At 47.4% G+C, this 12500-nt stretch overlaps 2 protein-coding genes across 4 annotated transcripts in view; both read right to left on the bottom strand.

The window, feature by feature from the left end:
• The window catches only part of LOC116373670 (F-box/LRR-repeat protein 18), a 15924-nt gene extending 10876 nt beyond the window's left edge, over positions 1–5048 (bottom strand). Inside the window, exons 1-4 of one of the 2 annotated variants that reach the window (XM_031822091.1) lie at positions 4619–5048; positions 1872–2182; positions 364–567; positions 1–282 (exon numbers count right to left, since the gene is read on the bottom strand). The exon at positions 1–282 is cut by the window's left edge and continues 104 nt beyond it. In XM_031822091.1, coding sequence (XP_031677951.1) covers positions 1–282; positions 364–519 — 438 coding nt within the window. In that variant the 5' untranslated portion in view covers positions 520–567; positions 1872–2182; positions 4619–5048. The remainder of the gene's footprint in view (positions 283–363; positions 568–1871; positions 2183–4618) is intronic. The other variant, XM_031822090.1, reaches the window with a different exon arrangement.
• A 793-nt stretch (positions 5049–5841) lies between these two features.
• On the bottom strand, positions 5842–10376 carry LOC109879560 (actin, cytoplasmic 1). Of its 2 annotated transcripts, none has more exons than XM_031822093.1 (6): positions 10250–10376; positions 8968–9092; positions 8464–8703; positions 7622–8060; positions 7327–7508; positions 5842–7194 (listed from the first exon to the last, which is right to left on the bottom strand). In XM_031822093.1, the coding sequence occupies exons 2-6, from the start codon at positions 9088–9090 to the stop codon at positions 7051–7053; spliced, it is 1128 nt and encodes a 375-aa protein (XP_031677953.1). In that variant the 5' UTR covers positions 9091–9092; positions 10250–10376; the 3' UTR covers positions 5842–7050. The 2 variants fall into 2 exon arrangements, with proteins under 2 accessions (XP_031677953.1, XP_031677954.1); XM_031822094.1 differs by having other exon boundaries at positions 6497–7194; positions 10275–10333.
• Positions 10377–12500: the final 2124 nt, after the last annotated feature.

Below are 12500 nucleotides of genomic sequence, written 5' to 3'. Positions count from 1 at the left end.
CAGCCGAGACAGCGAATCACGGGCCTCCCCACTCAGCTGGGCGGAATCAAAGCCAGGCGATACGTCAAAAGCGAGAGATCGGAGGAGGGGGAGGGATGAGAGGAGGCGGGACAGACGCAGGGAGGTGACGCGACAACCTGATAGGTCCAGACGCACCAGGGAGCGACAGCGAATCAGGCGGTCGATGGTAGAACCCGACAGCCAATAGCAGCCGCTAAGGCTGAGGGACTGCACGTGATTGGATAGATGCTTCAGCACCTGGCGAATAGCGCCGTCATCTGCCTGAAGAGGGAAGTCAGAGAATTAAGATAAAATCATTTGTTGCAGTGTGTGTGTGTGTATGAGCGTGTGTGTTTGTGTTACCGTGTATTCTTCAGACAGTGTGACCGTGGTCAGCAGTGTCTTGTCATAGCAGAGCGTGTGTAGCTTGCGGCAGGTCCGGGAAACGTTATTCACGAGGTCAGAGGTCGAGACATAGCGCAGGATACTTAACAAGATCTCATCGGAGAAGTCTGACATCCCGATCGACCCCGACACCACCCCTATCCCATCCTCTACACACACAGCCTGGGGAAGAAAAAAAAGAAAGAGAGAGAGAATGAGAGAGAGAGAATGAGAGGAGAGAGGAGAGAGAGGAGGGAGAGGAGGGAGAGAGAGAGAGGAGGGAGAGAGGAGAGAGGAGAGAGAGGAGGGAGAGGAGGGAGAGAGAGAGAGAGGAGAGAGGAGAGAGGAGAGAGAGAGAGTGGAGGGAGGAGAGAGGAGAGAGAGAGGAGGGAGAGAGAGAGAGAGAGGAGGGAGAGAGAAAGAGGAGGGAGAGAGAGAAAGAGGAGGGAGAGAGAGAAAGAGGAGGGAGAGAGAGAAAGAGGAGGGAGATAGAGAGAGAGAGAGGAGAGAGTGGAGGGAGAGAGAGAGAGAGAGTGGAGGGGAGAGAGAGAGAGAGCGAGAGAGAGAGAGTGGAGGGAGAGAGAGAGAGAGAGAGAGCGAGAGTGGAGGGAGAGAGAGAGAGAGTGGAGGGAGAGAGAGAGAGCGAGAGAGAGAGAGTGGAGGGAGAGAGAGAGAGAGCGAGAGTGGAGGGAGAGAGAGAGCGAGAGTGGAGGGAGAGAGCGAGAGAGAGAGTGGAGGGAGAGAGAGAGAGAGAGAGAGTGGAGGGAGAGAGAGAGAGAGAGAGTGGAGGGAGGGAGAGAGAGAGAGAGTGGAGGGAGAGAGAGAGAGAGTGGAGGGAGAGAGAGAGAGAGGAGGGAGAGAGAGAGAGAGTGGAGGGAGAGAGAGAGAGAGTGGAGGGAGAGAGAGAGAGAGTGGAGGGAGAGAGAGGAGAGTGGAGGGGAGAGAGAGAGAGAGTGGAGGGAGAGAGAGAGAGAGTGGAGGGAGAGAGAGTGGAGGGAGAGAGAGAGAGTGGAGGGAGAGAGAGAGAGAGTGGAGGGAGAGAGAGAGAGTGGAGGAGAGAGAGAGAGAGAGAGTGGAGGGAGAGCGAGAGAGTGGAGGGAGAGCGAGAGAGTGGAGGGAGAGAGAGAGAGTGGAGGGAGAGAGAGAGAGAGGAGGGAGAGAGAGAGTGGAGGGAGAGAGAGAGTGGAGGGAGAGAGAGAGTGGAGGGAGAGAGAGAGTGGAGGGAGAGAGAGAGAGAGAGGAGGGAGAGAGAGAGAGTGGAGGGAGAGAGAGAGAGTGGAGGGAGAGAGAGAGAGTGGAGGGAGAGAGAGAGAGTGGAGGGAGAGAGAGAGAGTGGAGGGAGAGAGAGAGAGAGAGAGTGGAGGGAGAGGGAGAGAGAGAGAGTGGAGGGAGAGAAAGAGAGTGGAGGGAGAGAGAGAGAGTGGAGGGAGAGAGAGTGGAGGGAGAGAGAGAGAGAGACAGAATGAGAGACAGAATTACAGTTCTACCTAGTATTCACTGACAGACTTGATGAGCTGTTTTGACTGGTTCCCTCTACCCTCTTGAGGATATGTAGAACTGAAATCACTGATACGAGTTCCCTCTACCCTCTGAGGATATGTAGAATTTAAATCACTGAAGCAGGGCTCCCGAGTGGCGCAGAGGTCGAAAGGGCTGGATCTGTCGTCCCTGATTCGAATCCAGGCTGCATCACATCCGGCCGTGATTGGGAGTCCCACAGGGCGGCGACACAACGTCTTCCGGGTTCGGCCGGTGTAGGCCGTGATTGTCAATAATCATTTGTTCTTAACTGTCTTGCCTAGTTAAATAAAGGTGAAACAAAAATGTGTTTTAAATTCCCTGTATGTAGGATGTTATATTCAGAGGTAGACTGGCTCTGGCAGCCAAGTACTCAATCTAAACGTGTTTATTTATTATTTCACCTTTATTTAACTAGTCAGTTAAAGAACAAATTCTTATTTACAATGACGGCCTTGTTCAGGGGCAGAACGACAGATTTTTACCTTGTCAGCTCGGGGATTCAATCTAGCAACCTTTTGGTTACTGGCCCAACGCTCTAACCACTAGGCTACCTGCCTCCTCTACGCTCTAACCACTAGGCTACCTGCCTCCTCTACGCTCTAACCACTAGGCTACCTGCCTCCTCTACGCTCTAACCACTAGGCTACCTGCCTCCTCTACGCTCTAACCACTAGGCTACCTGCCTCCTCTACGCTCTAACCACTAGGCTACCTGCCTCCTCTACGCTCTAACCACTAGGCTACCTGCCTCCTCTACGCTCTAACCACTAGGCTACCTGCCTCCTCTACGCTCTAACCACTAGGCTACCTGCCTCCTCTACGCTCTAACCACTAGGCTACCTGCCTCCTCTACGCTCTAACCACTAGGCTACCTGCCTCCTCTACGCTCTAACCACTAGGCTACCTGCCTCCTCTACGCTCTAACCACTAGGCTACCTGCCTCCTCTACGCTCTAACCACTAGGCTACCTGCCTCCTCTACGCTCTAACCACTAGGCTACCTGCCTCCTCTACACTCTAACCACTAGGCTACCTGCCTCCTCTACGCTCTAACCACTAGGCTACCTGCCTCCTCTACGCTCTAACCACTAGGCTACCTGCCTCCTCTACGCTCTAACCACTAGGCTACCTGCCTCCTCTACACTCTAACCACTAGGCTACCTGCCTCCTCTACACTCTAACCACTAGGCTACCTGCCTCCTCTACGCTCTAACCACTAGGCTACCTGCCTCCTCTACACTCTAACCACCAGAATACCTACCTCCTCTACACACTAACCACTAGGCACCTGCCGCCCCAAAATCATGGGGGCTGAATACTTTCCAAAGGCATATTTCTTTAACAGTACATTCTTGGGCTAATCTTGTGCCACCTTCACAAGTCTAGCTAGCCCGTGGTGTGACAGTTGGCTAGCTACTAGTCTTGATTAAATCAGGCTGTAATACACAATTCATTGGTACATACAGCCTGACACTAATGCAATGTCATGTAAATGTTCCTTTCAAGCGAAGAGAATGATGAATAAAAATAAATGTAAAACATACTCTGCAGGTTGTCTTTGTGGTTGTCCTTCAGCGGCTCAAAAGTTTTCACAAAATATCCACAGGAAAGTTTTGTTTACCTTTTAGTTATTGTTATTATTGTTTACTTTTTTAGAGCCAAAAGGTACAGCGTTCTATAGAAAGTCTACACTTAAATATAAAAATGGTGGCTGCAGCATCATGTTATGGGTATGCTTGTCACCTGGGAAGTTTGTCAGGAACAAAAGAATTGAACAAAGCCCAGGTAAAAAAAATAAAAAAAAAAATGTTAGAGCAAAACCCACTTCTGAAAAACGAAACAATGTTGTTGTTTTTTTATTCTGCAAGAACGGCTTTCCAAAACACGTTGAGTGTTCCTGAGTCTCAGTCCTGACAAATTTGTTCAATATATATATATATATATATATTTTTTATTTTTTACATCTGAGACAAGGTTTGAATTTCGCTGAATTGGAACCCTGAATATGAGCCAGGCCTAGTCGCCCAACATCAAGCAAGTCCCCTCAGCAATGTTCCAACATCTAGTGGAAAGCCTTCCCAGAAGAGTGGAGGCTGTTATAGCAGCAATGTTCCAACATCTAGTGGAAAGCCTTCCCAGAAGAGTGGAGGCTGTTATAGCAGCAATGTTCCAACATCTAGTGGAAAGCCTTCCCAGAAGAGTGGAGGCTGTTATAGCAGCAATGTCCCAACATCTAGTGGAAAGCCTTCCCAGAAGAGTGGAGGCTGTTATAGCAGCAATGTCCCAACATCTAGTGGAAAGCCTTCCCATAAGAGAGGAGGCTGTTATAGCAAAGGGGGACTCCACATTAATGCCCATCGACGAGCAGGTGTCCACATACTTTTAGTCATGTAACTACCAGATCAGATCTCGATTAAGGAACATTTTCATGTGACGTTTCAGACTGTAACTAACTTATACATTAAACATGAATTGCGTATTACCAGCCTGATTAAGCCGAATAGCCAGTTACCGGCTATCGAAAGCACACTTTCACCCAAATATCATACTCACGCAATGCCTTTATTTCCATTTGACAAAAATGAAATCAAATCAGACATTGAGTTCGCTGACAAGACAGCGCCAGAGTAGACAGCTAACAAGCTAACACCGGTAGACAGCTAACAGTAAACTAGCTAGTTTTTACTAACGTTACGATGGTTTATTCTAACCAACCTGTACAATTTGATTGTCCATATCTTCATCCAATACTCTTCCGTTAACAGACGAAGTCATAGTTTTTTTGTGTGTGTTTTTAATCAGTGCATGTCTACCAGCAGAGAACTAGCTTCATGTGACAGGAACGACCGGAAGTAAAACGCTGCGTTTCACCGGAACATTGAGGACGGAACATTTTCCGGAAGTCACACCTACAAAGTCTTCCCCAGAGAGGGTTGTCTTCCCTATAAAAAAACCGAATGTAATTTCACTCCAAAATGGTTCATACTAGCTAATAAAATAAATGACTTCAATTCTCATTTAGGGCCTCAATTGGCAATTATTGTTAATGTTTTCATTATGGGAAACAAGTTCCTATTTAAGAGGAAAGATCATATCTTGTCTGTCTTGCTCATTAGAGATGGAAAGGTGTGACATCTGTGAATCTATTATGTAGCCATTATGGGGTCTGTGACAGAATGGGGATCGCCAGTGACGCCCCGTCATTCAGGGCAGGTCCCTGTTTTGGGCCTAACATGTGGTTTTTTTTGTGTGTGTGTGGGGGGGGGGCTTTCCTGTTTTGCATGTTATTTTGTCATTAATACATGTCACATATCAGTTTGCAAACAACGGTAAATATATATAATTGAGTTAAAGCCGCATACAAACATGGTCTTTTTTGTTTTCTAGAGTAAGGCAGCTCCAAAATGCAGGTGCTTCAGCTCAGTGCTTTCTGTGGTGGGGAGAGCCAGCAAAAAAACAGGAGCATTGCACTGTAATTGGCTCAGTGTTGTGTCACTCATGGGGACACAACATCACCGCTAAGTCCAAGGGTAGAGCTCGAAAATTCAAGCCCCTTGGGTGCTGCCATAGAGTTACATTAGAAGTGCCCATCCAAGAAGGCTCCTTGTCATTGGCTACAGATAAAATGACATCAAATCACATTATAGCTACAGTAGCTTTGATTGGATTGATCTTAGCTAGCAGTCATTACAAAGTCGACAATCTACTGGCAAATCCTTTTTAATCCTTGTCATAAGATAAATGAGAATTTAGATAAAATGCATCAGTGCTCATCGACCATTAACATTACACAAGTTGGAAATCACAAAATTCAACAAGGAGTGATTTGGAAGGAATCAGTACTAACTGCAAACATTAGCCTGCTATTCAATCATTAGCCTGCTATTCAAGTCTAAGAATAAGGGTCTCTTGTCCGATTATAAAATCAACATTGGCCATGCAGTGAATGAATTTAATGTTTTCAATATAACTAGGAAAGTCAGTTAAGAACAAATTCTTATTTACAATGACGGCCTACCCCGGGCCAATTGTGCGCCACCCTATGGGACTCTCAATCTTGGTCTGATGTGATGCAGTCTGGATGATTTGAAGCATGATTTGTGCCAGGTCCAAAACTGTTAACTTCAAACTGCAAAATCTGACTTGTGAGATACGACTGGAAACACACATTTTGAACTTTAATCCAAAAAGGTCTCGTCTGCTGCAGAAATGTAATATGCAGGGAGATCTGTGTACTGTAGCTAAGTAATACTAAGTGTGTTGTGTAAGAAGCAGTTAGTAGCCCATGTGCCTCACCCTAATTTGGCCTACTGTTCTGACTTGGTTCTTTACTTGACTATAACCAGTTTGTGAGAAGTGTAATATTGTAAGAGCCTTCATTTTTCCTATGGTTCTGACTTGGTGTACAGGGAGAACACTAACTGCCCATGTTCTGAATTCTGTTGCTGTACTTCACAGGGCAGGAAGGCAGAAGGAGCGGGATGTTACCAAAACAGACCGGTACAACCGGATCAACACGGAGGACGGCAGAAGGATGTTACCAAAACAGACCGGTACAACACCATGGAGGAAGGCAGAAGAGAACACAACCACTTCAATAGACATGTGCACTTTATTAGTTGTTGGTCCACAACAGGAGCCCCCTGCCCCCCCCTACACCCCCCAAGAGAGAGGAACACCTCAGAATGGTCAAACCTCTTTTTGCATAACAAACTGGACCATGTATCTATAAGACTGACAATACAAAAACATTGTTTTTATATCAATTAAATCATTTACATTAAGCTTTCCCCCCCTCCACACAAAGCCCCAAACACAGCCCTATCCCCTAGGTAATGCACTAGATCCCTATGGGCCCTGGTCACTAGCGCACTAGGTAGGGGATAGGGGTGGACAGCAACACCTCCATAGAGGTCAATAAGGTGGTGGAACATAAACATTAGACTGTAACTAACAGGACATGTGGAGAGTCATGACCGTCAGACAACGACGACATCACATCCTGTCCATCCAGCCAAACAGGGAGGCTCTCAGACAGACCGACAGCAGGAGAAGACACGCCAGTGGAGGGGGAGATCTGACAGGCAACACCGACTCAGAGTCTTCATTGGAATGGGAAGGAGGAGAGTCTGTACGGGTCGGGTTGTTTAGAAGCATTTACGGTGGACGATGGAGGGACCAGACTCATCATACTCCTGCTTGCTAATCCACATCTGTTGGAAGGTGGAGAGAGAAGCCAAGATGGAGCCTCCGATCCAGACGGAGTATTTCCGCTCTGGAGGGGCGATGATCTGGAGGAGAGATAGACGGGAGGGGGGAGACGCATTAACATGAATACAGACGTTCACACTGTAGTTCAGGTAATGCTGCTAACTACAGGAGGAAGCAGACCGATGGTTCAGATACTTGGTTTATTTAGTCACCTTGATCTTCATGGTGGAGGGGGCCAGAGAGGTGATCTCCTTCTGCATCCTGTCAGCGATGCCAGGGTACATGGTGGTTCCTCCGGACAGCACCGTGTTGGCGTACAGGTCCTTACGGATGTCCACGTCACACTTCATGATGGAGTTGAAGGTGGTCTCGTGGATACCGCAAGACTCCATACCTGGAGAGAGAGAGAGAAACAAAATGGCCGTCACTACAGGGCAATCGCAACACAAGATGGCTGCCAGATGGACACAGATCAGCTGATCCAGAGAGGTTAGTTAAGAGACTCACCGAGGAAGGAGGGCTGGAAGAGGGCCTCTGGGCAGCGGAACCTCTCGTTGCCGATGGTGATGACCTGTCCGTCAGGCAGCTCGTAGCTCTTCTCCAGAGAGGAAGAGGAGGCAGCGGTGCCCATCTCCTGCTCAAAGTCCAGCGCCACGTAGCACAGCTTCTCCTTGATGTCTCGTACGATTTCCCTCTCGGCCGTGGTGGTGAAGCTGTAGCCGCGCTCCGTCAGGATCTTCATCAGGTAGTCCGTGAGGTCGCGGCCGGCCAGATCCAGACGCAGGATGGCGTGGGGCAGAGCGTAGCCCTCGTAGATGGGTACTGTGTGGGTCACGCCGTCACCGGAGTCCATGACGATACCGGTGGTACGGCCAGAGGCGTACAGGGACAACACGGCCTGGATGGCCACGTACATGGCAGGGGTGTTGAAGGTCTCAAACATGATCTGGAGACGAGAGAGGGATGAGTCACGATGCTGGAGGACTACAGTAGACAGGAGTCAAAGCACCCAGGAGTCATAGCACCCAGTAGAACATGCTGTCCAGTGAGTCAAAGGGAAACGGTCATTAGTGAAGAAACACAGCAGCCATTCCTACATGATGTAACGTCAATATAAACACTAGAGTAGCTCATTCACAGCCCGGCCCTACAGGTTAATCTAGTCAATCTAGCTGTCAGCAGGGTGCAGAGAGGCAGAACAGACCGACAGGAGACCTGGAGCTTCCAGAGGGGTGACAAATCAGCTGTAAGGACAGAGGGCCTGGAGGAGAGGAGAGGGCAGAACTGAACAGTGGAGGAGGAGGAAGAGGGCAGAACTGACCATTAAAGGAGGAGGAGAGGGACATTACCTGGGTCATCTTCTCCCTGTTGGCTTTGGGGTTGAGGGGGGCCTCGGTGAGCAGGACGGGGTGCTCCTCTGGAGCCACTCTCAGCTCGTTGTAGAAGGTGTGATGCCAGATCTTCTCCATGTCGTCCCAGTTGGTGACGATGCCATGCTCGATGGGGTACTTCAGAGTCAGGATGCCCCTCTTGCTCTGAGCCTCGTCTCCCACGTAGCTGTCCTTCTGGCCCATCCCAACCATCACTCCCTGGAGACACACTCAGGTCAGTGACAATGTACTCCATGGGAATGTTAAGGCTGATCTACAGTATTAATGATGTTGATTGGAACCTTTTAAGGTTAATTTAACACATAATATTCTACAGGGAGCCATACTACACAACGCAGTCAGTGTAATGTTGACTAGAGACTAAGTCAAATGGAGACAAACATTAGTTCCAATAGCAATGTAACATTCAGTATAGCAGATAAAGTTGGTATATTTCAGTTAAATAGCAGAGTTAAATATTACCTGATGTCTGGGGCGACCCACGATGGAGGGGAACACAGCCCGAGGAGCATCATCTCCTGCAAAACCGGCCTTGCACATACCGGAGCCGTTATCAACGACCAGGGCGGCGATTTCATCTTCCATTTCTGCACCGGGAAGAAAGACAGAAATGAGACTGACGTCTCGGGGTGTGCCTCCTGCCTGTCACTATTGAGCCAGTGTACTATCGGTGAATGACCGCTAGGTGGCGATGAACAGCAACAGTCCAGACCATTCACTCACTCAGCATTTACAACCAGTCAATTTGCTTTGTTGTAAAAATGCATTAACTAAATTGGCTTTTGAGGCTTAATTTAAGGTTCAGCATAAAGGTTAGTTGTGTAGTTAAGTTGTAAACTAGAGACCAGAAATAGACGGAGTTGATAACTAGCACCCAGACAGCGCCTCTAGACAAAAGGCTGTGTGTTTTCGGCCGAGGCGTCGCCATATAAGGCAATAGATGGAGCGTCCCCTGACATGTGTTAGTCTGACAGAGGCCACTCCCTGGTCCGGGATAAACAGCCAGACAATAACCCAGGCTAGGTCACATCTTTACTGAATATGGTTACACAGGGAGAGGTTTCCGTGCTTTCAGATCACACTAAATGCCCATATGTTTTAGGCTTGTAACTGGTGTGAAATGTTTCCTATTAAAAAAAGACACATTGACCTCCAAAAAACAGACTCATCTGAGCCAAATAGTCATAGAAATACTCAACAAGTTCCTCAACATAATCATTAACACATAGGAAGTCATTTACCTCACTTTTAAAAACGAGTTAATAACAGCCTGACTTTAATGCAGGTGAACTTTAACAGATATCCTTGAAACCTCTCAACAGGGCGAGTTTTAAACAAGTCAACCTCCATTATTGGGAAAACGGTCAACATGTTTAAGTACAACCGGTAGCAGGTCATTTCAACAGTGGGGGAGACCTACCATTAAACTACTTTAATTTAAACTAAATGTCAACGATAAGACAGACCCCGGTTAACACACCCACTCAGATGTTGAGCTAGATAAATCAAATATTTAATTAAATAGATAAAAATCAAATGAAATATATATAAAATTACATTTTTAAAATGACAGGGGAAAAAAAACGTTTAAACCCCTGTGTAAACTGACCGACGACAGCTAGCTAGGAGCGTTCACGGAAAACGGTACAAGTTAACAAGATAACTAACTTAACTAGTTGTCTACGTTGAAATTTAACAATTAAACATAAATAACATTTTAAAAACACAGTATTACAGGTCTTACCTGTGTTTTAGTGGGGAAAATTTACCGGTGTTAATCAGAGAAACTGTCTCTTTACTCCCTTCTTCCTGCGCAGTGAGAAACGTAATGAGGAAGTGTTGCCAAGGCTCCGGGTTTTATATCCGCATACGTCGCAACCCCCCTCTATCCATATAAGGCAAACTTTCTGCAGGGCGGCTCCTGATTGGTCGAGGGCGTATCCACTCGGATTGAACGCATTGTGCCACACTGGGCCTCTGCATTGACAGCACTTGTTTCAAAAGGAGGCAAAATAAAGTGTAGGCCCTTTAATTAATATAACGTTAATAACTCCTATACACAATATAACGTCCTAGCGAACATAACAAGGTCATTGATTAGGATAGGTGTCATCGTATTCAACGATTGGCAGAATTGATGTATCATCAATAGTTTCTGTCATGGCCACCGTGATTATGGTTAAACTAAGGCGAGAGTTAAAGTTAGATATCTAACGTAGAGGGGGTTCTTCCATTGAAATGGAAGTAGGTTTTGTATTGGATTCAACGGTACAGCTATAAGGTAACTATGGTCAGGTCGTGATGCGGGGACAATGCAAGGTCCAGCTAACATGTGAGGAATGGTGTTGGTGTAATTTGAGTGTAAATCTTTGTGGTGTATATACTGACATTCCAGAGGCCCATGGTCGTTAGGCCCACTGCCCGCTATCCTGATAATTAGCTTAACCGGTGTTATATACAGAGCCCACATCCCCTACTAGACTGAGACAACACACAACCCCCATTAGACTGAGACAACACACAACCCCTACTAGACTGAGACAACACACATCCCCTACTAGACTGAGACAACACACAACCCCTACTAGACTGAGACAACACACATCCCCCACTAGACTGAGACAACACACAACCCCTACTAGACTGAGACAACACACAACCCCTACTAGACTGAGACAACACACATCCCCTACTAGACTGAGACAACACACAACCCTACTAGACTGAGACAACACACATCCCCCACTAGACTGAGACAACACACATCCCCTACTAGACTGAGACAACACACAACCCCTACTAGACTGAGACAACACACAACCCCTACTAGACTGAGACAACACACAACCCCTACTAGACTGAGACAACACACAACCCCTACTAGACTGAGACAACACACAACCCCTACTAGACTGAGACAACACACAACCCCTACTAGACTGAGACAACACACATCCCATACTATAGACCCACGAAGGGAGCTGCACTGTCGTTGTTCACTAAAATCATTACAGTACTGATCCCACCATGCGTAGAGGGCTTATGGTAGGATGGGGTCAGGGGTCAGAGGTTAATAAATCATTACAGTACTGATCCCACCATGAGTAGAGGGCTTATGGTAGGATGGGGTCAGGGGTCAGAGGTTAATAAATCATTACAGTACTGATCCCACCATGCGTAGAGGGCTTATGGTAGGATGGGGTCAGGGGTCAGAGGTTAATAAATCATTACAGTACTGATCCCACCATGAGTAGAGGGCTTATGGTAGGATGGGGTCAGGGGTCAGAGGTTAATAAATCATTACAGTACTGATCCCACCATGAGTAGAGGGCTTATGGTAGGATGGGGTCAGGGGTCAGAGGTTAATAAATCATTACAGTACTGATCCCACCATGAGTAGAGGGCTTATGGTAGGATGGGGTCAGGGGTCAGAGGTTAATAAATCATTACAGTGCTGATCCCACCATGCGTAGAGGGCTTATGGTAGGATGGGGTCAGGGGTCAGAGGTTAATAAATCATTACAGTACTGATCCCACCATGAGTAGAGGGCTTATGGTAGGATGGGGTCAGGGGTCAGAGGTTAATAAATCATTACAGTACTGATCCCACCATGAGTAGAGGGCTTATGGTAGGATGGGGTCAGGGGTCAGAGGTTAATAAATCATTACAGTACTGATCCCACCATGAGTAGAGGGCTTATGGTAGGATGGGGTCAGGGGTCAGAGGTTAATAAATCATTACAGTGCTGATCCCACCATGAGTAGAGGGGGCTTTTTGTGCAGTAGGATGAGGTCAGAGGTCATTAGAGCAGCAGAGTAACAAAGGCTCACACACATCCACACCATCCTGTCTGACACATCCACACCATCCTGTCTGACACATCCACACCATCCTGTCTGACTCACCCACACCATCCTGTCTGACTCACCCACACCATCCTGTCTGACACATCCACACCATCCTGTCTGACACATCCACACCATCCTGTCTGACA

This window comes from Oncorhynchus kisutch, unplaced genomic scaffold (assembly GCF_002021735.2).
Source record: "Oncorhynchus kisutch isolate 150728-3 unplaced genomic scaffold, Okis_V2 scaffold4064, whole genome shotgun sequence".
Classification (NCBI taxonomy): domain Eukaryota; kingdom Metazoa; phylum Chordata; class Actinopteri; order Salmoniformes; family Salmonidae; genus Oncorhynchus; species Oncorhynchus kisutch.
Note: the sequence above shows the minus strand (reverse complement) of the source record. Positions and strands in the feature narration are given on the sequence as shown.

Coding starts and splice junctions, on each gene's coding strand:
- LOC109879560 (XM_031822093.1), bottom strand. CDS start 9,090: ATGGAAGATGAAATCGCCGCCCTGGTCGTTGATAACGGCTCCGGTATG. Junction 7,509..7,621: donor CTTCCAGCCCTCCTTCCTCG/GTGAGTCTCTTA, acceptor CTCTCTCTCCAG/GTATGGAGTCTTGCGGTATC. Junction 7,195..7,326: donor CCTCCACCATGAAGATCAAG/GTGACTAAATAA, acceptor TCTCTCCTCCAG/ATCATCGCCCCTCCAGAGCG.